We start from the raw sequence: 26,431 nt of genomic DNA, 5'->3' as shown, positions 1-26,431 counted from the left end.
TTGAATAACCCTTGTTACGTTAACATTAGTGTTCCATAATTGAACTTGGATCCTTGTAAATAATATTATTTTAACAGAAAGCAGACCCCGTTGTCCAGTTTGTTTACATTCCTCAAATGTAGTTGGTTCCTCCCCTTTTTAAATCTGATTGCCACAATGAAATGTATTTTTGTTTACGACTGTAAGTCGCCCTGGATAAGGGCGTCTGCTAAGAAATAAATAATAATAATAATAATGACTCTGAGGGAACTAAAGAGACTTGGTCCTGACCTGTACTGTATTATGTATAAAAGGCTTATTTAAGCTCAGTGATACGTGTAGCTGAGGAACAAAAATATAAATTAAATTACAAAATTAAAACACCACATGAATTTTAAAGTTCAAACACATACATCCTGTGAAATATAATCGTTTAATATAAATATTGAGCAGGTATTGTAGTTAGAACCCTTATTTATTAAATTAATTACTATAAAAAAGTTTCTTCAGTATCTATAGCATATGTAACACAGCAGGGAGGGGGTTAAAATCCTCCCTGCGTAAAACATGTGCGCAGGCACATTTGTGTTAGTAGTTCATTGGTTTTGCTTTATTGTTTAAATAGATTTGTTAATTGTTTTATTGTTAATTATCCCCTCCACCTGGTAATGATAGATATAAGGCATAAGCAATGGAAAAGCATTGTAAACAAATGATTCCGTCATCTCTCCTTCCTTATGAAACGTGTGATTTACTGTCTGGACAAAGAGCTACGCCTTGTCACATGCATCCTCATAAATCATTCTTTAATGCTTGTTTGCTCTCGTTTTCATCAGAGACAGCAGGGTACGTGACAAAGCCAGGTGCTTCACACTGGGTGAAAAAATCTTTCTGCTGTTTGATGGATGTGTTTCCAGCTCCAGCAGCAGACATGAAGCAATATTAATGTGAAGGACATTTTATTTATTTGAACAAATTCATGATCCGAATGGTATGCAAGACCTCAGGACTACAAAACAACGGAATTTGGAAATCCCAGACACAAAATATCACTAGCTGCAAAAATAAGGGGTGTCCTGCACAACCATGATAACCCACAGTTATATTAAAAACATATATTGTTGAAAACTGAAACCTTTTTGGGTTATCATGCTTTTTTTACCACATTGTTTTTCATTTAAAAAATATTTTGATAATAATATTAAGAAAAGTAGGTGAATTTGAAACATCTGATGGCTGATTTGCATTTTTAAAACTTTAAACTAAGATGTTCGTTAGTTACAATTTTCTTGCCCTCAGCCATCAACCATGCATTATAAATCACATTTAAGACTCAACCCACAACATATTACGTTATTACAGAGTCGTATGCTGTAGGTTGTATCAAATGAAAGTTCTCTTTTATACTTGGATGTAATTTCCTGTAAGTTCTTTCTCCAACAGATATAATATTCTTTATTAGCTCTTTTTTTTTTTTTACTGAACCTGAAATAAAGGCTAGGTAAATAATGTATTCTATTCAGAAAGCATCCGTGAATATCATCAGATAGGGGTTTGCCTTGCTTTCAGCCCAGCAGTGCAAAAGGGCAAGGCTTTTAGTTCTATTTCATATTGTCACTGAGCATTCATTCTACATTTAAAGTGATAGCAGAAACCCAAGAAATGTTAAAACCTTGTTCTGGGAAGTGCTCTGCTTTGTTGAACTTACCACCTAACATGTATGAGACCCAATCTAGACATTGGTCCGTTTCTGGTAATTGCCCTGGAAATAAAACCATGTATAAGCTGGGTTTGGCAGCAGCTCATGTCTACAGTAATACCTTGCGGCATTACGGGACTGGGGTCGTATGTAGGCCATCACAGAGTCACACGCTTACAATAGCCTGTGATGTAGACTGTACATGTGCATTGTCTTGCTTTCAGTAATGTATAATGCATCATTCTCTCTGTTTCCCTCTTGCTTGAAGACTATTGTAAGGTGCACCCTTTGCTGTTAGACTTGTTATGCTGTGTTGTATATGTGACTTTGAAGCTTGTTTGGTTGTTTGCAAATTGTCTTTATATCTGCTCACCTGGTTCAAGTACAAAGGACCAGGGTCGATAAAATGGGAATATGGCCAACAAGTGATGGCCAAAAATGAAATATTTTCACTTTTAATGGAACTACCATAGAGTACATTGCTTAAATTATATTGTCACATTCTAATTATTTCTATGTGTATCAAATCTGAGACCCATTTGTACAATTTTGCTAATATTAAGAGAACTTTTTCCTACTTCACATCCATTTTTTAATGCGAGTACCATCTTTGAACAACTTAAGTCTTTTCAGCATTAAGAGATGTAACACATAATAAAAGACGATAATGTTTAAATATTATTGGATGCAAAATTGATGGAAATTACCTTAAAACTGGCATAATAAGCAAAATTGCACAAACATTATAGGACGCAGGATTTTATCATATCTTGTGCAACAGTTTTGGGTAGTGGCTACCACTATACTAGTGCAATTATTTGCACTTATGTAAGGCTTAAGATCAGCCAAACTCATTACATAACTGTGTACTGCACATTGCCCCACTGGGGTTATTATTTTCTGGTGTCCTACATCGTGTATTTTTTTATTTTTTTTAGCAGATAAACCTTAATATGGTCCTTCCAGACAGCGCTTTTATTGAATCACCTGTAATTCAACAAACACAAGAGATAATGTATTTATTAGAGGCCAGTAAGACAAGTGTGATTGGATTCAGTGAAGAAGAATAACTAATACTGTGTTAGGATTAATATGGTGGCTCATTAAGGACAGAGGGAAAAAAATGTGTTTTGTCGAGATCACAAGATACATTATCTCAGGATCTCGACATTTCAAACTGTTGTGTCGAGATCACAAGCTAATTTATCTTGTAATCTCATCAAGTCCTTAGTGAGCCACTGTAGATTACAGGACACTGGGACTGCTCATGCAAATTTTCAGTCGGCCACTTTTTACAACACTCGGGAATTTTCCTGGCATTTCGTCACCCGCTTGTCCATGGTTATCTTAGTCTATGTGGTCATTACAATCTAGGGGGCTGTAGAATGCTCTAAACATTTTTGGAAAGCCTAAATTAATTCTGTGTCTAACATGATTCAGTACCCCAGTAGTGAAATGTGGTATTGGTGTGATGTTTCTAATATCAATAGTGTGAAAGAAAACACTTTTATCAGTTAACACCCTTTTGTGTGCTGTGTTCAGATCCATTAAGCTATCGTGCTGTAGTGTACTGTAGGTCTGAAATCAGTTGTTCAAATGAAAGTAATGACATTGGGGCTTTTATGATGCTGGGTACTGAAGGAAGTTGCTTACTACCCAGCACTCTGCCTTTAGGTTGCCAAGTGCAATTTGTTCAACTTGAGTTATGAATCACAAATGTTATGGTTACTCAATATTGCTGGAAGTGCTGTTTTTTCTGGTATATAGAACAAAAAAGCAACTTTTTTTTCTGTGGCTGTAATTCATACTTTCAAATTTGTGAATCAGCATTTTTATTTTGTTCTCAAGAACCACTCCACTAAAACCTCAATTATCCAAACTATGCGAGGCCAGTGTGTGTAAGTACTGTACAATTAAAATGTTCAGATAGTCAGTCATTTTAAACTAGATTTTACAGTGTGTATTTAACTGACGTGAATTTTATATGTATCTTTGTATTTCTGTTATGTGTTTTTGTTTACTTGCTTGTTTCAAATCGGTTCACTCGACTAAGAGAAATGGCACCTACAAAAGGTGTCCTGAAGAAATGCTGTCAAGCTATTTACTTGTTTTTCTATTGCAGGTCAGTTTCACATCATTAAAAAGATTTTCAGCACCTCTTGAAGCATATTACACCGGGAAGCTATGCAGTAAATGCTAGATTGCATGTATTACAGTGCTGCATGGTTATCAGGGTTAAAAGGGGGGCATTTCATTATTTTGTATCACATTCACTGTTTGTAAGCCAATCCTTCATGGGTCATTTTATGTCAAGTCGGTAGTCTTCTGGATATCGCGTGCACCTCATCTGCAGTACTTAGCATGTTTTTGAAAAAAGTCTGTAACCTTAAAATGGGAAATCCATGTCACATGTATCATTTCGATAGGCTGGTAAAAAGGCAATTGATCTGCAATGCTGATTTTTGCATGGGTTTTGATTGTCAGTGATCCACATAACTTGAATTGCAGTTGGGGAGGAGGGGTTATATAAGTGCATCACTTCATTGTAGGCAGTAAGATGTCTCTTTTAAAAATGTATTGTGATATACCACTGTAAAAGCATAGGCAAGTGCAGTGAAACATATACAAAGGACAGTGTTGTAGTTGTAAAGTCAAGCACATATATGGTAAAGCGAGGGAGATTAGGGTAGTTGCACAGGAATCTAATGTGTTTTTTCAGGCTGAAAATGACTGTTTTCACTGAGTTTTTTAAACTATACAATCATCATCATTTTCATGAAATGCTTGATGGGGTGTTTAATTTGATCAATTACAGTAAGTGCGTCCTATCCCATTTGTATAGACAGCTGCTATTGGTAAGCCAGGGCTGTAATTTGATACATCCAAGAAGGCTTTGGCTATTGTTACTGAGAAGAATTAAACTGATAAATAACTATTATGCTTTATTACACTTTGCTTTGCTTATTACCTTGATATATGCCATGATATATGCCATTGCTTTATATTAAAAGCAATTTGTTAGTCGACCGTATGAGTCGTTCCTTCCTTAAATAAAGTGATTACTTTTGGTAGCACCTCTTGAATAATATATATATATATATATATATATATATATATATATATATATATATATATATATATATATATATATATATATATATATATATTGTCAACAGTTTGCATAGAGCACAGGCTGTCTAAAACATTACATAAGGCAGTGTTTTAATTGTAAATCTTTTTCTTAATGCTTGAACCATAGCACCACCAAGAGGATACTGAGTGGAAGGAAGGCTTTCTTTGATGTCAAAGTTGTTTGTCTTGCAGGTTTTTATAATGAAGGTCGCTTCTAAATCTGGAATTATTGTAACATATTGGTTTGAAATCTCAACAGTAGTGTCAGAGATGCACCAGAGATATGGTATGCCTGTAAAATATATGTTAGAATTGTAGCGGCTCTGCACAAGAAGGCTCATTCACAGCAGTGGTTTTGACGTTGGGAGTTTCCATTGCTGTAGCAAGTCAGGTTAGTCTACACAACTGGGATAAGTACTACATTTGATACACTTAGGTTTTGTTAAGAGATCAAATTCAAGTAGTAAAACGTAAGTAAAGTTATGGAAATCTATGGCATGAACCTCCAGAGAGGAGGAGAACCTCCAGGAGGAGGCTGCCAGCTCCAATATACTGTAGGTTCCTAGTTGCATGAAACTCGAGGGGGGATAGTCTAGTAGAAATGACCGAGAACCGTAAAGTTGTGTACTAACAAGGTTTTTTTTTGCTGAAATGAGTCCTTCAATGTGTCCCAATTAAGATTCTGATGGGTGCCCATCTGGCATCCTTGAGCATTTTATTTAATTTAAGAAAATGTGATTTCTAACTATCAGTTATTTCAGTATTTTCATGATATAAAACACACACCTCAAAGCTATCTATGATTTTTATTGTGCCATTAACAATGTCATTTCTTTTAATTATAACATGTATTAACACATAGGTAATGAAAACAGTCACTTTTAGGGTGTAAAAATAACTCTTTGACAGTTATAATATACCGGTACTGAAACACAAATTACTGGTACTGAAAACCTATGTCAACCACAGTAAATATTAAAAAACATTTAAATGCTAGCCTTTATGCGTAATTCGGTGGGCGCCGTAGTTTATTTATCTACATTGTTCAGTTGCGTTTGCTCATCTGATAATAAACTGATTGTTGTTGAAAAGTTAAAAATGTATTGCTTTCATTTCAGTTTTATAAATATATATGTTGTAAACCGATGTCTGTTCATATGTTTATTTATTTACATTTTCTTGTTTTGATTTGTAAAATAAATGTTCATATATATATATATATATATATATATATATATATATATATATATATATATATATATATATATATATACAATATATATACAGTGCCTTGCAAAAGTATTCAGACCCCTGACCAATTCTCTCATATTACTGAATTACAAATGGTACATTGAAATTTTGTTCTGTTTGATATTTTATTTTTAAACACTGAAACTCAAAATCAATTATTGTAAGGTGGCATTGGTTTTATGTTGGGAAATATTTTTAAGAAAAATAAAAAACTGAAATATCTTGCTTGCATAAGTATTCAACCCCCACACATTAATATTTGGTAGAGCCACCTTTCGCTGCAATAACAGCTTTAAGTCTTTTGGGGTAAGTATGTACCAGCTTTGCACACAGTGTCGGAGTGATTTTGGCACATTCTTCTTGGCAGATTTGCTCCAGGTTGTTCAGGTTGGTTGGACAACGCTTGTGGACCGCAATTTTCAAATAGTGCCACAGATTCTCAATGGGATTGAGATCAGGACTTTGACTGGGCCACTGTAGGACATTCACCTTTTTGTTCTTGAGCCACTCCAATGTTGCTTTGGCCTTGTGCTTGGGATCATTGTCCTGCTGAAAGGTGAATTTCCTCCCAAGCTTCAGTTTTTTAGCGGACTGAAGCAGGTTCTCTTGCAGTATTTCCCTGTATTTTGCTCCATCCATTCTTCCTTCAATTTTAACAAGATGCCTAGTCCCTGCTGATGAGAAGCATCCCCACAGCATGATGCTGCCACCACCATACTTCACTGTAGGGATGGTGTGTCCTGAGGCATGGGCAGTGTTAGGTTTGCGCCACACATAGCGCTTTGAGTTTTGGCCAAAAAGCTCTATCTTGGTCTTATCTAACCCAAACCCTTTCCCCACATCGCAGCTGGGTCACTCTCATGCTTTCTGGCAAACTCCAGACGTGCTTTCAGATGGTACTTTTTGAGTAACGGCTTCTTTCTTGCCACCCTCCCATACAGGCCAGTGTTATGCAGAGCTCTTGATATGGTTGACTGATGCACCATTACTCCACTCCCAGCCACTGAACTCTGTAGCTCCTTCAAAGTGATTGTTGGCCTCTCTGTGGCTTCCCTCACAAGCCTCCTTCTTGTTTGAGCGCTGAGTTTTGAGGGACGGCCTTTTCTTGGCAGTGCCTGGGTGGTGTGATGCAGTTTCCACTTCCTGATTATTGATCCAACTGTGCTCACTGGGATATCCAAACACTTGGATATTATTTTGTACCCTTTCCCTAATCTATGCATTTGTATTACTTTATCTCTAACTTCTGTAGAATGCTCTATGGTCTTCATTTTCCTTCAGATTCACAGCCTGACCAGTGATCCTTCAACAGTGGGGTTTTTATCCAGAAAATGTGACAGCAACTTTAATGGTTCACAGGTGGAGGCCAATGGTAAGGTAATTGTGTCCTCGTTAGGGCAATTTCTTTCATCGGTGTAAACTGGGAGTTTCCACAGCACAGGGGTTGAATACTTATGCAAGCAAGATATTTCAGTTTTTTATTTTTCTTAAAAATATTTCCCAACATAAAACCAATGTCACCTTACAATAATTGATTTTGAGTTTCAGTGTTTTAAAATAAAATATCAAACAGAACGAAATTTCAATGTACCATTTGTAATTCAGTAATATGAGAGAATTGGTCAGGGGTCTGAATACTTTTGCAAGGCACTGTATAGTATATATATATATATATATATATATATATATATATATATATATATATATATATATATATATATATATAGGTAGTGGACAAAAAAATGGAAACACCAATGTAAAACCACTATGTTATCCCACTGTGGAGTTCTCGGCGGACCGTTTTTGATTAAACTGGCTGCTCGCACCCCAGGTTGAAATTTGCAGTCAATTGGTCTGCAGTTGCTCTCCTGTTTTGCCTTGCACTTCGAATTAATGCACAGATATCACGATCCTGGAGTATGCGCTTCCGCCCACTGTTGCCCTTTGCTGATGATGTCTTTGCCTTGGAGTTCCATGCCGACATCACCTTAGACACCATTGCTTGTGAAATATCAGCAAGTTGAGCTGTCTTGGTCACTGAAGCTCCTGCCAAACGCACCCCAACAATCATCCCTCTTTCAAAGTCACTGAGGTCTCCTCTTGCTGCCATGCTAGCCATAATTATAGGCAACCAGGCCTGTCCAGCATTTTTATACATGACCCTAAGCATGCTGGGATGTTATTTGCTTAACTAACACATGAGCCATACCTGTGTGGAAGTCCTTGCTTTCAATATACTTGATGTCCCTCATTTACCCAGGTGTTTCCATTTTTTTGTCCATTACCTGTATGAGGTGAAGTGTAGGTGACCCGTGTTCTGTTTGCAAAGGACCTTGATCAGTTGGCGCTTGTTCTGGTCGCTTTTCATGATGACTTCTCTGGTGGGCAGTGGAGTGTCCTTGCTGAGAGTGTGATGCTGTGGTACTGTACCTCTAGCATGCCTTGCTCTTTCATGTGATTTTGTACAGCCTGGCATTTGTCAAATATGACATATGTGTCATGTGGCCTGGAGAAAGAACGCCAGAAGATTTCTGCAAGGTGGTTGAGTGTACCCATTTTGGGCCAAGGTGTGTGATAGAGTGCTTCATTGTCATCAACTATTTAAACTTCCACATGCCTGAGTGGTGGTGTTGCAAAGACAGCTAGCAGAATGGATTTTGTCCCCCTCCCTCATATCACCATACTCATCAAAGAGAGAAGGCAGTGGTGAGAGCTCATACTGGAAAAGTTATTGTAATTTTATATCTCTCTTCTGCGAGTTAATTAGGAGACGAGCAATCAACTTCTCCATGTCATACACATTTTCATTTCTTAGTCTGAAGCCTTTCTTTGATGCTTCTTTTTCAATGGGGAATGAAACCCTACTGGCAATGTTGATAAGTATTCTGCAGCCATTGTCTGGCCAGTGGTGAGGGCATTGTCCACATTGAGTTTGGTGCAACATGACCACTCATAACATTGATGAGTAGATCATCAGGTTGTGTGGTGAGAGGATTGGTGTGGTGAGAGGATTGGTGTGCTTCTTGACCTCACAAATGATGACATTTCTATCTGAAGCATCTAGCTGTTTTCTTCTTTTCCCTTTGTGTCTATTGATTTCTGAGTCCTACTCGTCCAGTTCCTCATTGTGCATCTTCTCATAGGAAAGTGGCTGTTGCACAAATGGTGAGACAAGGTCCATGCAGCCACTTGCTCCTGGGAGAGGGTCTTTCCCACAAGTCCAGCTTTAGCTTTTTCCACAGTGTATGTAAGTTTACTCTCCAAACTGGTCCAGAAAGAGGGAATTCCACACTCCCCCATGGTGTCGGCAAACATGATCTCTCAGGAAAGCCTCCAAAGCCCCATCTGGTAAAGAAGCCATGTCCACAAGATGCCATTGGATGTAGTGAGTATAGTTCCAGTGACCTGCTGCAAAGAAGTATGGCGACATTCTTTGCAGACTGTACTGACGGCGAAGCCAATTACCCTCTCTCTCAGCTCAGAACTCATGTCTACATCTTTGGGTGAGTGTACACTGGTACTTGACCCTGATGCATCTGTGCTGTACATTGACAGATTATGAGAAATAAACTCATACACCTCAACTAAGGTCATCCTCAATAGCAAACACAACTTTCCTGAAAGCAACATCAGTTGGGTCTTGGGTTTGATCTTCAGAAGATCTTGAAGCTGAAGAAACATTACGTTTTCCTGTAAATGCGGTGTAGCAGTTATAATGATATTGAGAATCTGCCGATGCGGATCTGAAACTGCTCCCAGGACACGGATGCGCACTTGTGCTGCTCGGTCATCCTCTCTCTCATTACAGGTTGTTAGTATGTGCTGCTTTACTTCGGCAGTTTTACACTGAACATTATGTCTCCACCTGTTTGGATTCTTGGGGTTTTTAGGTAAGCACTTGTCACTGTAAATCAGGCAACACTGGTTGAAGTGAAAGGTTGGCTGTTGGGATCGTCTTTTTGGAGGTGGCTCACTCTGAAACCCCTGGCATCCTGTGTGTTTCAACACTCTCTGAATGTGTGATTTGGATGTGTAACTTGAAACACATGTATTATGAAATTTGATGATCAGATTTGAATTTTTTTCTAAACCTTCTTGTAAATCTATATGCAGAGTGTCTTTCCACTCAAATTGATTCAATGATGTTCTGTATCTTTGCATTTCCACCAGTAATGAGTGGACCTGTCTTGCTACAATTAAAGAAGCAGTTCTCTGTATTCTCTGCATTCATGTTAAATATTTATTAATTTCTTGACCTGCAAGGAGGAGAAAACTATGTTTATAGCTATGCTAAGCAATACTGAGAAGCCAGCTAAGTACTACCTACACATAGAGTTTCACTTACCTCTATGCCCATTTCAGAGGCAGTGAAGCTAGAAGGATCATGTAAACAGACCTGGAAGCTGAAATATTTTACTAATTAGACCTACAGACACATTTTACCTATTACTGAAATTATTGTATAGTATACACTCACTGCTATGAAGGATCAACTATGTAAAAATGAACATATTTTATTTTGATCATAGAAAAAAATGCTCAACAATGCCAGCTGGGCACCTGTCAGAATCTTAAATGGGACACCCTGAAGTACTCATTTCAGCAAAAAAAACTTTGTTAGTATGCATTTTAACCCTATTTTGGGGGTCTGTCTTCTGGACTAGGAGGGTATAATGAGTTGACAGCCAGAAGGAGGTTGCAGCTCCAATATAGGTTCTGTTTTTCAGGCAGCAGTGCTATTCTGTAACTTGAAATAAACCTGTTTCTTGGATCTCTTCCTATGCTTGGTATTCATGTTGCTTTTTTTATTAGCTTCTTCAGATGGGTAGCACTATAAGCAAGCTGATGAAATAATGTGTGCCTTAATGTGAGAAATGTATCCCTCCGAGGCGGCTAGCAAATTACTTTTTTTTCTAACAATGGCCTGCTTAACTTGCTGTATATTAGGGGGGGTAGTGTTTGTGAATTAGTATTCCACGCGGGTACTTTGTGTGATTACAATGTGATTTCTAGTTACTTCTCTGCAGAGAGCTGCAGTCTCACATGAGTAGTTCTGTCAGGAAATTTAATAGAATAAATGACAAAGGGGCTCTTTAGCATGTGGATGACATCAAGAGCTTTTAATTACTTGAAAATCCTCCTCTATGCCTCTTCAGATTTCAACTTGGAAGTTTTTCTAAACGAAGGGAAAGAAAGGAAGAATGGGTTTCAGTCAGTAAGGGTGAAGGCTGTAAAACAAACTGATGAGGTTCAATTTGTAATTGATTTAGTGAATATAAAGCTGGTTAAAACAGGCTTATGTCTGGCCTGTTCCAATCTCCTGTGACTCCGGAAAAGAGCAAAACTGGTCATTTAAATTGGATTAGGTTATTATTTGAGCTTAATGATGTTTAATAATTCATGCTCTTTTTATACATGTGGCCACTCCCCAATTAGCACCAATTACCTAATTGGGGGAATGGCCACATCTGTGATTGCTGACAGGAACAGATTTAACCCCATCTCTGCCAACCTTACATTTTAGCCCTGACCTGGGATTTTATTTTTCTTGCAGATACTTCTTGTGAGTTCTTCCATCAACGAGCGGGACCAGATGCTTTTCATTAGCACAGATGAGGGAAGCATCTTTCAGAGACAGCCTCTCACTTTCTCTGTAGAGACTCTGGTCTTCCATCCGAAAGAAGAAGAGAAACTGCTAGCCTACAGCAAGGAGAAACGGGTAAGGTAGTTTTAATGGTTGTTCATGTTGGATTTTGAAATGTCACATTTTATATTAAAATGACATTATTCCACAGGTTTCATTCAACTTTATGAAGCAAGATTGGTTAATACTATAGGATGATGCCAAGCATTTGGACATAGCTGTAGGTCAGCATAAACTTGGAAACGTTTGTGGAAAAAAGAACAAATGTTGTACAGCACTTTCTTCATTACAAAGGTGTCGGTGTAGTCTTACCTCCACATACTGTACATCTCTACTAGAGTCGCTAGAATATGTGAGCATTTACATTTAGCTTTGCTGTAGCTGCATTGTAAAAATCAATACAGCTTTCCTGTTTTGTTAGGCAGTAATATGTAATACCCAATTAATGATTCATGTTTCAGGTTGTACTCTGCACATTTGATTTTTTAAGCAGGGATTAGAAAAGACATTACTGGTAACAAACAGATAAGCAAAACTTCAAAACCACAGCAACAAACCGCTGACCTGGAAAAAAGATCATTGTAGTGTAATTAATATCCTCCTAGCAACTGATGAGCTAATAATACTGACATCGGCATAAGACACATGCTTACCTCTTGACTACAGAGCTTGCTCTTTATTTGAATGTCAAGTCATTCGTCTTTGAACCATATGGTTTGCGGTTGACATCCAACCCTTGCTTTTCCATTCAATTCAATGGGCTGAGGTGCTAATTCATTACGGTAGCTAGCTGGGAAATAGTTTTAGGCAAAGCTTGATTACAATCTAGAATATTCCTAAAAGAAGCGTCTCTGAAACTGAAATTATTATCTCATGCAAAACTGTTTTCTCTAAGTCACAGGAGTTATGAGGAATTTGAAACAGTTTTTATTCATACAAACAGACTTAGATTTTTTTTTTTAAATAACTCATGAGTTATGTTTTGTGAATAGGACTCGCTATGTCTTTGCTATTCTTTTTTTTGAGTTTTTCTTACAAAGCTCTGGTATCCCCCCATCCAGCTCTATGTATCAACAGACTTAGGCAGAAAGTGGACTCTGCTACAAGAACGAGTGACAAAGGACCGCTTTTTCTGGTGAGTTTGAGATACAGCATTAGAACATGTATGTTCAGCTCCAAACTGCCATCAACACCCAGCACTTCAGAAATGTGGTAAATCCTCTGCCAGTATTAACAGGGATAATTTCAGTTTTTTTTTTTTTACAGTACTGAGTATTTTAATTAGCTGGAATTAACCATCAACTATTTAGAGTACATGTGCATACTTGCCAACATTTGGAATCTGCTCTGCGGGGGGCGGGGGGCGGGGGGCGGGGGGGGGGGGGGGGGGGGCGGGGGGGGGGGGGGGGTCATACACATAAAAACTTTGGAAGGCCATCCGGGTCAAAAGCGTGTTTGACTTTAGTATGTGTAGTAATTATAATTATTATACATACTACTTTGGCCAGTCACATCACTGAAAATGAAATGAGAACCAATTAATTTAAATAAAATAATTGGGTAAAGTCTAGTGAATAGATCCGCCGGACTCCCCGAGACGAGCATCAACCCGCGGTTTCAGAGCCTTAGAAATCGCTTTATTTCAGTGGTATCCCCACTGTAACTAATATGTAATTTTAAACAAGTGTTGAAAGATATAACATTGAATCTAATATTAGCTATGGTAACTCAACATTTTAGTGTAATACTGAAATAAAAACAATTAAAAAATAATTTAAAAAAAACAATTGTGTAAATTAATACAAATTGAACCGTGTCACGGTCAACATTGTGTGTCTCAAGAAAATCTCTCACCCCCATAATTTGCAATTTTTCTTATTTTTGTTTTTTTTAAGCGTATTTCATGTCTGAATTTAAAAAGATGTTATCCTGAAGGTGATTGGCTACTCTTGTAATTATGCTGCATGACAGTAAAATGACCAGCCCCTACACAGAAAATGTGTAGTTCATTTACATTTATTTAGAACACGTAGTATTTTATGTATTCTGATTGGTCCAAATCAATACACATACTAAATATCTGAAACACTTTTTTGACCCATTTGGCCTTCTATACAAAACACACATACACGCAAACACTCTTTATCATATAATGAGCAGAACGCGTGGTTTTCACTAACTCTACTGTGCAGAATAACTAGTCACTGTTAAACAAGCATTTTCTTTTGTTGCTTTGATAGACGCCATTTTCATTTGCTGACTTTATTTAAATTAAATTATTTACGTAGCATTTTTATGAAATGATATTAATACATCTCAGAATATTCGTTTTTCATGTTTATTTTTTAATTTCAGTTTCATTGTAGTTTTTAAACATTTTCCAGTTTCTATTACTATTTTGTTAAGCAATATGTTTATTTGTTCATTTTTGGCCTTTTTTGTTTTAATATATACCTCAGAACCATGATCAACGAATGCGGTACAAAAATGTTATTATTATTATTATTATTTATTTCTTAGCAGACGCCCTTATCCAGGGCGACTTACAGTCGTAAACAAATACATTTCAAGAATCACAGTGCAAGTAATAATACAATTAAGAGAAAGATAAATACAATGATGAATACAATGACTTTGGTTCAAGCAAGTACAAGTGTGACAAAATACAATCCAATAATACAGCAGATAAGTGTCAGTGATAGTTACATCAGGATATTATTAAATACAAAATACTACAGATTAAACACTTGGCAGATTATAGTACTCTGAAGTACAGGATTAAATGCAGTAAAATAGGGGGCAGATAAGAGCAAGTAAAGCGCATTTAAGGAAGGGTGGTATGTGTCCCAGGGGAAAAACAGAGGAGTTCTACAGGTGCTTTCTGAAGAGATGAGTCTTGAGGAGGCGCCGGAATGTGGTCAGGGACTGGGCAGTCCTGACATCTGTAGGAAGGTCATTCCACCACTGCGAGACGAGGGTGGAGAAGGAGCGGACTCTGGAGGCAGGGGAGCGTAGAGGAGGTAGAGCCAGTCTTTTAGTGCAGGCAGAGCGGAGAGGTCGAGTGGGGGTGTAGGGAGAGATGAGGGTCTGGAGGTAGCTGGGTGCAGTCTGGTCAAGGCATCTGTAGGCTAGTACAAGAGTCTTGAACTGGATGCGAGTGGTGATCGGGAGCCAGTGGAGTGAGCGGAGTAGTGGAGTTGCATGGGAGAAGCGAGGCAGAGAGAACACCAGGCGAGCAGCAGAGTTCTGGATGAGCTGGAGCGGACGGGTGGCGGACGCAGGGAGGCCAGCCAGGAGGGAGTTGCAGTAGTCTAGGCGGGAGAGTACCAAGGCCTGGACCAAGAGCTGGGTGGCGTAATTGGTGAGGAAGGGTCGGATTCTTCGTATGTTGTTCAGAGTGGAGATGTGCTGGGAAAATAAGAGAGGCAGGGGTCCAGGGTGACTCCGAGGTTCTTAGCGTAGGAAGAGGGAGAGAGTGTGGTTGATTCCAGAGGAACAGAGATAGAGAGATCAGAGGAGTTGAGGAGGAGGAGGGAAAGAAAAGGAGGTCAGATTTAGAGAGGTTGAGTTTGAGGTGATGCGAGTGCATCCAGGAGGAAATAGCAGACAGACAGAGAGAGATACGGGAGGGGATGGTGGAGTCAGAGGTGGGGAAGGAGAGGAAAATCTGAGCATCATCAGCATAGAAATGGTATGAGAAACCATAGGATGCGATGAGGGGGCCCAGGGAGCGGGTGTAGAGAGAGAACAGGAGAGGACCCAAGACTGACCCTTGGGGGACTCCTGTTGAAAGAGGGCGAGGTGTTGTTCCACGCCAGGTTACCTGGTAAGTGCGGTTGGAGAGGTAGGAGGAGAACCAGGCCAGGGCAGTGCCAGAGATTCCCAGATCAGCGAGAGAGGATAGTAGAATAGAGTGATCGACAGTGTCAAAGGCAGCAGAGAGGTCGAGGAGAATTAGGACAGAGAGGCAGCTCGGGCAGAGTTTAGTGAGTTGGTGACAGACCAAAATGAAAGGTTTAGTTTATTGTTACTTCAAGCTAACATACAACAGAGCAGAATTATTCTGGAAAGTGCCTAACGCATCTCTAGATGTATTCCATTGTCCGTTTGCAGTTTGAGTTGTAATTTTAAATCAATATTGTATTTCTCTGGTACAGCTGGTAAAGATCGAGGATTGCTTGAGAATCTGTTTCTTTTCATACCTTAAATAAAATGCATACTTGTGGTGTGGCATTAGGAAAGAAAAAAATAGTTTAAAAAAAACAATTAAAGGGTCATCCATTAAGATACTGGATATTAAAATGTCACTTTTATGACTGTAAGAGTATAAAGATGAAAGCACACTATTTAATTTCTTCAGTCTTAAGTAAACCTGAAGTGTCCACAATTACAGCAATATTTTCAGTGTCATTGCCCCCATTTCCAAGGTAAAATGAATCTGTTCCTCAATACAATGCATACACTGTGCGCTATTTTATATCCATTATTCCCTGGGTTCCCTCATCAGCAGTGCTCTGAGAGTTCACAAAGGTTCATTGAAACAGGAGAACAAAGTCAATATGAGTAAAAAAAAAAAAATGCTTTTATTACAAACAGTATTTGATCATAAAATAAAGGGGAAGTTTATAGAGTGTGGATTATAAATCTTGTATACAAAATGTACTAATCATTGTTATAATTCCAACACGACTTTTCCTGTGTACATATGTCATCCTGTGCATATGTACGTGTAGCAGGTCTGAAGCAGGTCTGATTGTGTTGATGTAAATAATTGTGGGATTATTTGTACGTGAATGTTTAATGGAGAACCTGAGACTCCTGAGAGAGCCTACCTGCTGTGTGTGTTTACAGGAAAGAGATGGGTGTGTCAGGGTGCTGCACAGCCATAGGGATCACAGCGCTGCTGCTGCAAAACCATCGTACCGTACTGTGCTGCTAAAGTACTGGGTTTCAGGAAACAAAGAGTCCAACTCTTGTGACGACCATGTGTATATCCGGGGTCGGGAGTTGTCCCAGGAGAAGGAAGACGCAACAACCAGCGACCATGTGTATATCCGGGGTTGGATGAACTGCCTGAGGGATAGTAGATCCCACCAGTATAAGGCAGACATGTGTATTAGCTGGACCTCCACTTGTTAGCGGATTAGCCTGCGGGGTGTGTAAATGCACAGGAGGCGTGGGTTCGAATCCCATCTGCCACCACGTGTAACGATGGAAGTTAAAGGGGGAGTGTATTCTCTGATTGACAAGCAAGAGACCGAGACAAGGGTTGGGATTGACACATCCCACAGGTACTCAGGTTTTATTTATGTAGACACAAATCACGTAATGCCAACAGCAATGGTAGCTCATGGAGGACATACAGCCAAGCATTCAAAAGGCAAAATAAAACACAGTACAAAAACTACAAACAAAAGTTACTGTGAATACAGCGAGTGCTAACAAGTGGATGTCCCGCTTATACACCTGTATACTGCTGTACATCGCTTATACACCTATATACACCTGGTGGTTGCAGCTTCCTTCTCCCAGGACAACCCCCGTTCAACTCCCGACACCGGATATACACACGGCCATCACAAGAGTCGTCCGCTTTGTTTCCTGAAAACCAGTCCTTCAGCAGCACAGTATGATCGAATGGCTTTGCAGCAGCACCCTGATGTGTATAATCTGGACCTTTTTATATCTGACACTCCACACAACATGCTCACCTGCTGATTAGGAAGCTGGCAATCACAGACAACCCCACACAGCAGGTAGGATCTCCCAGGAGTCTCAGGTTCCCCATTAAAAATTCACATACAAATAATCCCACATTAATTTACATCAACACAATAAGCACAGTAACCCTCTTTTAACGTGCCAGGCTTCAGCCCTGCTACAGTACTACACAAATAATAATAATAATAATAATAATAATAATAATAATAATAATAATAATAATAATAATAATAATAATTCAATAGTTCAAATCCCACCTCAGCCACTGACTCATTGTGTGGCCCTGAGCAAGTCACCTAACCTCCTTGTGCTCCGTCTTTCGGGTGAGACGTAATTGTAAGTGACTCTGCAGCTGATGCATAGTTCACACACCCTAGTCTCTGTAAGTCGCTTTGGATAAAGGCATCTGCTAAATAAACAAATAATAATAACACAATTTAAAGTTTAATAGTAGTTCCTGAGTATAGCACAATATAACATTACTAACTAATACAAAACTAAAATTGACTTTGCATGTCACCAAAATAGAATACACGAAACCTCATGGATTTTCCATTGTTCCTAAAGCCACTTTATCAATCTTTCAGTCTTTGTTTTATATAGCACCTTTCATAGTGGACCACCGTCACAAAGCCATTTTATCCCACTCTACTGTGTTGCTTTAAGTCTATAGCTCTGTCTAACAGGTATTTGTTTATTCCAGGTCTGTGGCCAAAGTTGATGCTGATCCTGATCTTGTACACATGGAGATGCAGGATACCAGTGGAGGTACAGTTTTGTCCAGATAATGTTTTCCTTGTGTAGTCATGTTTAAAGTATAATAATGAATGTCCTGCAGGTACTGTATGTTGTGCATGCTGTGTGTCTTATTCAAAGAATAACTAGGGCATAGAACTGTATGCATTAATGGGATGAGTTGGGGAGGAGGGGCTAGTCTTTGGTGAGTACATGATATACACAGCAGTATGTATACTGTATAGTATAGACATCATTTTAAGGTAGCCCTGTATAATAGCTAAGGTGAAAGGTCAGATTGTGACATGATTTAAATTGTATAAGGGAGTCTGTTTTATGAGGCAGCTTTTCTCCAGGCAAGCTCAAAGTCAGGCAAAGACAGATATAGAGAACTTTCATAAGAGGCTTGAAACTCTTAAAATGATTGAAAACATCTTTAAAAAAAGGACATGTAAATAAAAGAATTACAATGACATTTAAAGCTACTGTATGTACTCTTTAATTTTGTATGGGTGATTTCAAAGTAGAGCTGAGCTGTGAAATTAAATATGCTGCTTGACATCTGTGTAGCAGTGGCACAGACATTTGAAGAAGAACAGGAACTCATCCATGCATGGCTGTTCCAATTGCCTTTGCAGACGTACTTTTACACCTCAAAGGTGGATTAAGAACTGCAACTGTGTTACATTATTTGTTTATTTATATCTTGCACATCTCTGACTATCAATTGTGGAGGCTAGTCTCATTCCCTAGATCTTGATTGTCAATAATTTCCTTATTGGTACTGTGGAGGTGCTGTGGATGAACTGTTCTACTATTAGGCAGTGGTGCATAGCGAACGCAGTGTAAAGCATGGTGAAGTATGGTAACGAGTTTGAGTATTATTAAAAGCATGATAAACTGCAAAAGTACTGTGTAAATATACCATGGTAAGTGTTTATAAGGGACCATTAAGTTCTGCTATTTGTATTTCAACAGAGAATTTGTATATTTTCATAACCAGCTATTTGACACTTAGGTGGCCTACTAACTAGGCTTCTAATATATACAGTTACCTGTTCTGTAACTTCAAACAACTTCCAATTTTTTATGTTTTTTGATTGATCCCTCAGGTTTCCTGTACGTGACCTGCTTGATTCAGAATTGCTCTGACAAAATGGTGACTGCTCAGTTCCTTGGCAAGATTGACCATAACTCACTCGCTGTGCAGGATGATTACATTTTTGTGAAGGTAATGTAACGATTCTTTTAAATTACAGCATATTTTCAAGCCCATATATTTTGTAGTAGAAGTGATATAAAATGCTCCGGTGAAGAGTAGTTTGTGTGGGATCCAGAATATAGCCACAATCCGTGGGCATTGGATATCTCCTCCTCTGTTCAATTCAGTGGCGTTGACTAGATTAGCCTCTTGCATCTGTCTTTTATTCATAGGGGAGGCAGAATATTTTATTTTATTTTTATTATCACTAATCATATGGTGCTACACAGACAATGACAATACATGACTATGTAATCTTTTTTTTTTCTGTTACACAAAAAAACACTTCTGTTTCTGTTTTAAGTGGCTAACACCACTTTCAATTTAATTTGTTAATGTGCATCTTTGATTATTTGTTGATTTTTATAACAAACCTGAAATCTAACCTGGAAAACAAAAATATAATCATTGCGCCATTGTTTTTATATCCGACTTGTCAAATCTACGGTACTTACTGGGTACCTGAAGGAGTAAAAAGGAATGAAGTCATAAAACTTAAGTATGAGCACAGCAATGCTCAATGAACTCAATACATGAGTTGCCCATGCATACCAAAACGCAATGATGACATCCAGGGGAAATCTATTTGTAATTCCATTACAGCATGAGCTTGTACAGGCTGTCGCTGTAAATAAAGGATACTGACTGTGGATTAAGAGCACAGATGTTCTTGTTGCAATTGTTTTCACCACAGGGAAGGATGAACAGTTTTGGCCTGACTGGGGATGCTAGTTCCTCTGCTATACAATGGAAACCTGTAATCAGCTACTGCACTGAAGTACACTGCTCTTACAGGTTAACTTTGCAATTACATAGGACACAGAAATGACCTGTATTGCCATGTAATTACAGGTAGCAAGATGTTGTTTTAACAACAATTACCCTGTAGTTTCCATGTAATAACTAATCCAAAGTGCTATCAATGCATTATTGATTCTGATTCATGCATTTGTCTGTTCTATACTGTATATCTGTCGGAATTATGCCACCCCAATTTACTGATGGGATTCCACTTATCCTTCCCCAGTTCTATGCTTGGTAACTTGCTGAAATGTGCAAATGAAATGATCAGGTTCCAGCAATCAGGTCCGGGCTTTACTGGTTAACTGGTTGGCTGGATTTCTTGCAGTGCATCATGTAATCGAATGTTGAAATCTAACAGTATTACCTGCCAACTGGAAAGATAATGGTTTCATAATATTGAATTCTGGAATTTCTGAATAGGAGCAACATTTAAGTATTAAATGGCAGTCTTGGCCTCTTGAAATGATACTGCCTTTCAGTAAATTAATGTTCTGCATCAGTCAACCGGAACCCATTGAAATGAGGAACTGTGAGGCTGCTGGCGTGTGGATGCTTGCATTCGCTGTTGAGTGACAGGCAGGAGATCGAGACGAGGGTTGAAGCTGACACACCCCGCAGGTGCGCTGGCTTTATTTACAGACACAGACAGAACATACAGGAACTCCACGTGACGCCTCCAGCAATGGTAGCTCCCGTGGGACATACGGCGTGGCGTACAAAAGGCAAAATGAAACACTGTACAAAAACTATAAAATAAAAAGGTGCCGTGAAAACAATGTGCACTACTCCCTAATGCGTGGAGATCGCACTTAGACACCATGCTATTCTTTTAAGGGAATCTACAATCAATTAACTAATGTTCAATTTATTAACAAACCCCGACTTGGATTCTCACACGGCCGTCGGCGGTCTCAGTTTCTTTATTATTATTATTATTATTATTATTATTATTATTATTATTATTATTATTATTATTATTATTATTATTATTATTATTATTTATTTATTTCTTAGCAGACGCCCTTATCCAGGGCGACTTACAATCGTAAGCAAATACATTTCAAGTGTTACAATACAAGTAATACAATAAGAGCAAGAAATACAATAACTATGGTCTGATCCCGGGTCACTCTCACAGTGATCAGAGAGTTACAGCAAGATCTCTTTGTCTGGGTAGTGTGAACGATGTTCAGCACATTGTCTTTGGCTTTGCAGCAGCCCTGAAGTTAATAAACAGGATGTTTTTATACCTGACGCCCTGATTAGATTCCACAGCTGGTAATCACACACAGTAGGCAGGCTCTCCCAGGAGCGTCAGGTACTTCATTCATTATTTTACTTTCTTAATGTGCAGGGCTCCTGCCCTGCCACAGGAACATTGCAAACTTGTCTGCTTATAGAACAGCCCTGTGCAAATGATTTGACACCATCTGCATGTTTATTTAAACAGTGTTACACTTTTTTGAACTATTATGCACACACTGCATTTAAATCTGTGCTTTTTTAACCTTGCATCAAGCCTTCCTTGAAGAGGCCATCCTTTTGTGAACCAGGGGAGGTATACAGGCTTCTAGCTTTGTTGAGATTTACTGCTGGCTGGTCGCCCCTATGAACCAGATACCACTGCATCTCAGAGGATCAATCCTGAATACAAATGTTAAATAGATACCAACACAAAGGTTGGTGGCGCCCCAGGTGCTGCCTTCTGGAGGATGATCTCAAACAGAAAGTCCCTAAGTTCTTCTGCATTGAAGTGGCAGATCAAAGTCTGCTCGTCTGCATTCAGGTGGCATTTCCACTCATCAAGGCTACACTGCCCACCTGACAATGTTCATCTGCCCAGCTGGGCACGACATGCCATCAGGGAACAAAGAGGAGTACTGTTTACCCAATCATACAGAAGATCAAGCAGTTAGGAGGTCAGATCCATTTTTGGTAAAATTAATTTCGACTGTCGAATTCTGAACTGAAGCAGTCAAAGCAGTGGCACAGTGGCAGAGCTAGATATTTTTCTAGCTCGTATTGACATATTCAGCTAACCAGATTTCTCAATTAAATTTAACAATTAGATTGCTATATTAGGCTGAAAAATAAACCTGCAATTATGATGTATGGGAGCAACTGATCGTGTCCTGATACTTTTGTCCCTAATGTTACCAACTGAATAATACTTTTTTTTTTATTTAAGGTGACAACTGGAAACAGAACCAAGCATTACATTTCTTACCGTCGGAATGAATTTGTTCAGATGAAGTTTCCTAAGTATGCCTTACCAAAGGTAACTTTCTTTTCTTTACAAAATTGACAAATGTTAGATAAAATATGTAAAAGGTAAAAGAAAAGACTGCAATTATGCATCCCCACATGATAATCCCACTTTTTTAAAATTAGTTTCATGCCAGTAAATACCAGAGGGAATCTTTCTCTGCTAGGACTACTAAAGTGGAGTTTTATAAAACAGCACGTGGTACAGTAAGTACTGCATATGAGTTGATATAAGTGGTCTTCTGAGGGAATGCCTGTAACAGTGGAAACCACTTTATGAAAAACTAGAAGTTGCTTTCATGTAATAATTACCACTAGAAAAGAAATATTGAAACAATCTTGTTTCTTATATTCTATAGGTTCCCCCATGTAAAAACTTGAAGTTCACTAAGCACTGTTCGACAAGCAAATACATGCAGATTCTAAACTATTTCCGTGTAAAATGTTATAGTTTCAGAGTTATGGAAACTCTTTGAGCAAAATCTAACAGCACTTCACTTTGACCTAAGCTAGACCTCATAGTCACATGTGTGGTTACATATTAATTACACTGTAAATAAACAATCATACAGTGTTATTACAAAATAATTATAATTAGGGCTTCTGTTTTTCAGTTTTTATTCATTGGATTTTTGGTGCTTTTTGAGTTATTTGCTTAAGTTTTATGTAAATCGTTTTTTTGGGGGGCTTTTGCTTTTTATATACTGTATGAAATTACTGTTTTCGGTTACTTTCGCAAATTCTTTTTTTTTTTGTTTCACAAAACTCGGCAATTGCACACTTGTACCTTCTTTCCTTTGTTGTCTTCCCCAACTAAATCCTTATGGTCACAGGCATATTTGTATGCGGGATTTTTGTGTGTTTAGGCGCTTTTTTACATTTTGCCACCATTTGCAATTCTGTTTTAAATTCCAGCATGTACAATCCTCCAATAAAAATCTAGGAATTTGCTGTCACTCAGTAATTGGGGTGGGTTTAAAGTATTCAGAATGAATCGAAGCAAAATACAAGTGAGGAAGGAAAGTGTATATATAGGTTATTTATTTATTTTTCATGCCGAAAGGGGTCAAGTCAATGTGAACTGAATAACCATTTCCAGTGTTTTTCTGGTGTTGTTGGATATACACCGATTTATTTGTTTTGCATCGGAATCAGAAGCCCTACTTAGAATTTGAAATCACTGCCTATGGTTTTCTGTTTCTACTGCACACTAATAAATAAATATAATTTAAATTAAATGTAATTTAAATATATGGGTCACATTTTCAACACTTCACCAGTGAAAGAAGCAACAGAAAGAAAAATGTGTAGAGTGAAAAGCCATAGAAAATTCTATTGTGTTTAATAAATAATTGAAGGATATCTGTTGAAAAATGCAGTCACTGCATAGTGCACTTTCATTGTGTCATAGTGCAAGGTTTCTGAGGGGAAAAAAAAAGATTTTTTTTTAATTGATCTAAATACAACTGTTGCTTAATTGTTTTTTTAAAAAGAGACACTTTGACAAAAGAAACACCTCTAACAGTGTGTATGTGTGTGAGTCTCAAGTCTATTTAGTCTTTTAACAGTAGTAAAGTATAAATGGCAATATTTAGATTTCCCACTGTTCCATTTTAAATTGAAATGAAATGTATTGGAGAGTCTAAGAGCTTGTAGAAGACTTGGATTGCTGTAAATGTATTACCCTAACTATTCTTACTTTCCTTTCTAATCTTTTTATCATTTTAACCAGTTTTATATGTCATGTTCCAGCAGCGCTGCTCAGGTCATTGGTACTGTATGCACCATCTCACTACATACATACAAAACCTTACATCACCACAGTACAACAAATGATTCAAACAAGAAATACGCAAACCGAAAAGCACACACTGCAACAAATCAATTCCCACTTTCTGTATTTATTATTATTATTTATTTCTTAGCAGACACCCTTATCCAGGGCGACTTACAATTGTTACAAGATAGTAGTGTGCAATATTAGTGTTCTGAAATAATGAAAAACACATTTACTTTCTACTTTTGGAGAACGGCAATAAAAAGTTACAGGTACATTTTAATTTCCCCAAGTTCCCAAAAGGCCAGGTTACATCACTGCGAAGTTATGTGTTATGTCAAAGCACAGTTCTGTCTGTCTCTGGCAATGCAAATTGTGTTTGGTTTTATGATCCATGAAACCAATTAATTTGCTTCATAAATATCCATGCAGATCTCGTAAATCTGTTGATTTCCCTGTGTGTTTGTATGTATTAAAATGAATAACAAAACATAAACTTATATAGCACCCTTCCCAAAAAAGACCATCAGGACCGCCATGACCACAGCACCAGATATAAGGACCATCAGGCTCAACCATATACCAGAGTGAACAAGTGCAGCTCAGTTAGCTCTAATATCTGTAGGCATCGAATTCCAAACTATCAAGGCAACACAGCCAAAGAACAACCGCCAAAAGTCAGTTGGGCCTTGTGGCAAGCTGGCTTGTGCGGTGACGTCAGACCCGGAAGAAACACACAGCAATGTGAGTGAAATGAATGCACTGCTTGCGTGTTTTAATAAATAAACAAATAAAACAGTTGAACAGAACAAAACAAAACACTGAACACAAAACAAAACGCCATGTTGGCCAAAACAAACAGACAAAACATGGCGAACACTAAACACACAAGTATCATGCTGATCTATGTCAGCACGAGTAGCAATTGCTTTTTAGTTTTAATTTACTCTCCTTCTCCCTCCCGTTCTTTCACTCAACCCCAAGTGAGTGATTCGTGCCTCGATATATACAGCTGTGCCAGGATTCAGTTCCTAATTAATCATTCTCTTGAATCCCAGCATGTGAAGTGATTGTGCAATCCCTGTGCCTAAATACAAATATACGTTTTAAATCACCAATGCTACATAACCCACACTCCATGCACCAATACATACACACCACATAAAACATACATAAAACACAAAAACTATGCACAGGGGCAGGCACTCCGCCACAGGCCTAAATAAGATTCTGAACTACTGCTTTGTCGCCCATAGATACATTAGGATGAACTGATGCTCTCTCTCTCTCTCTCTCTCTCTCTCTCTCTCTCTCTCTCTCTCTCTCTGAATTTCAAGCTCATTTACCTGAGTAAACAGTGATCTACAGTGGCTCTCAAAAGTATTCACCCGCCTTGGACTTTTCCACATTTTATTGTGTTACAACATGGAATCGAAATGGATTTAATTAGGAGTTTTTGCCACTGATCAACACAAAAAAAGTTCATAATGTCAAAGTGAAAAATAAAATCTACAAATCGTTCTAAATTAATTACAAATACAAAACAGAAAATAATTGATTGCATAAGTATTCACCCCCTTGAGTCAATATTTGGTAGAGGCACCTTTGGCAGCAATTACAGCCATGAGTCTATTTGGATAAGTCTCTACCAGCTTTGCACACCTGGACACTGCAATTTTTGCCCATTCTTTGCAAAATTGCTCAAGCTCCATCAAGTTGGATGGGGACCTTTGGTAAACAGCAATTTTCAACTCTTTCCACATATTCTCAATAGGATTGAGGTCCGGGCTTTGACTGGGCCACTCCAGGACATTGACCTTTTTGTTTTTAAGCCACTCCAGTGTGGCTTTGGCTGTATGTTTGGGGTCATTGTCCTGCTGGAAGATGAATCTTCTCCCGTCCCAGGTCTCTTGCAGACTTCAGCAGGTTTTCCTCCAGGATTTCTCTGTACTTTGCTGCATCCATTTTGCCCTCTATCTTCATGAGCTTTCCAGGACCTGATGCAGAGAAGCATCCCCATAGCATGATGCTGCCACCACCATGCTTCACGGTAGGGATGGTGTTCTCAGGATTATGTGCAGTGTTAGGCTTGTGCCAAACATAGCGCCTAGCGTTGAGGCCAAAAAGCTCTATTTTGGGCTCATCAGACCATAGAATCTTCTT

The 26,431-nt window shown here is 38.4% G+C and overlaps 1 protein-coding gene across 3 annotated transcripts in view; it reads left to right on the top strand.

Annotated features, from left to right (window-relative positions):
* Positions 1 to 26,431, top strand: part of LOC117408305 (VPS10 domain-containing receptor SorCS2-like) — a 259,841-nt gene that overhangs the window by 192,765 nt on the left and 40,645 nt on the right. For all 3 annotated transcript variants that reach the window (XM_034013192.3, XM_034013191.3, XM_059005171.1), the window contains 5 exons: positions 11,616 to 11,780; positions 12,767 to 12,840; positions 18,130 to 18,194; positions 19,274 to 19,392; positions 22,415 to 22,504. In XM_034013192.3, coding sequence (XP_033869083.3) covers positions 11,616 to 11,780; positions 12,767 to 12,840; positions 18,130 to 18,194; positions 19,274 to 19,392; positions 22,415 to 22,504 — 513 coding nt within the window. The remainder of the gene's footprint in view (positions 1 to 11,615; positions 11,781 to 12,766; positions 12,841 to 18,129; positions 18,195 to 19,273; positions 19,393 to 22,414; positions 22,505 to 26,431) is intronic.

This window comes from Acipenser ruthenus, chromosome 2, assembly GCF_902713425.1.
Source record: "Acipenser ruthenus chromosome 2, fAciRut3.2 maternal haplotype, whole genome shotgun sequence".
In the NCBI taxonomy this organism is placed as follows: Eukaryota; Metazoa; Chordata; class Actinopteri; order Acipenseriformes; family Acipenseridae; genus Acipenser; species Acipenser ruthenus.
This window is presented reverse-complemented; position numbering and strand designations above follow the sequence as displayed.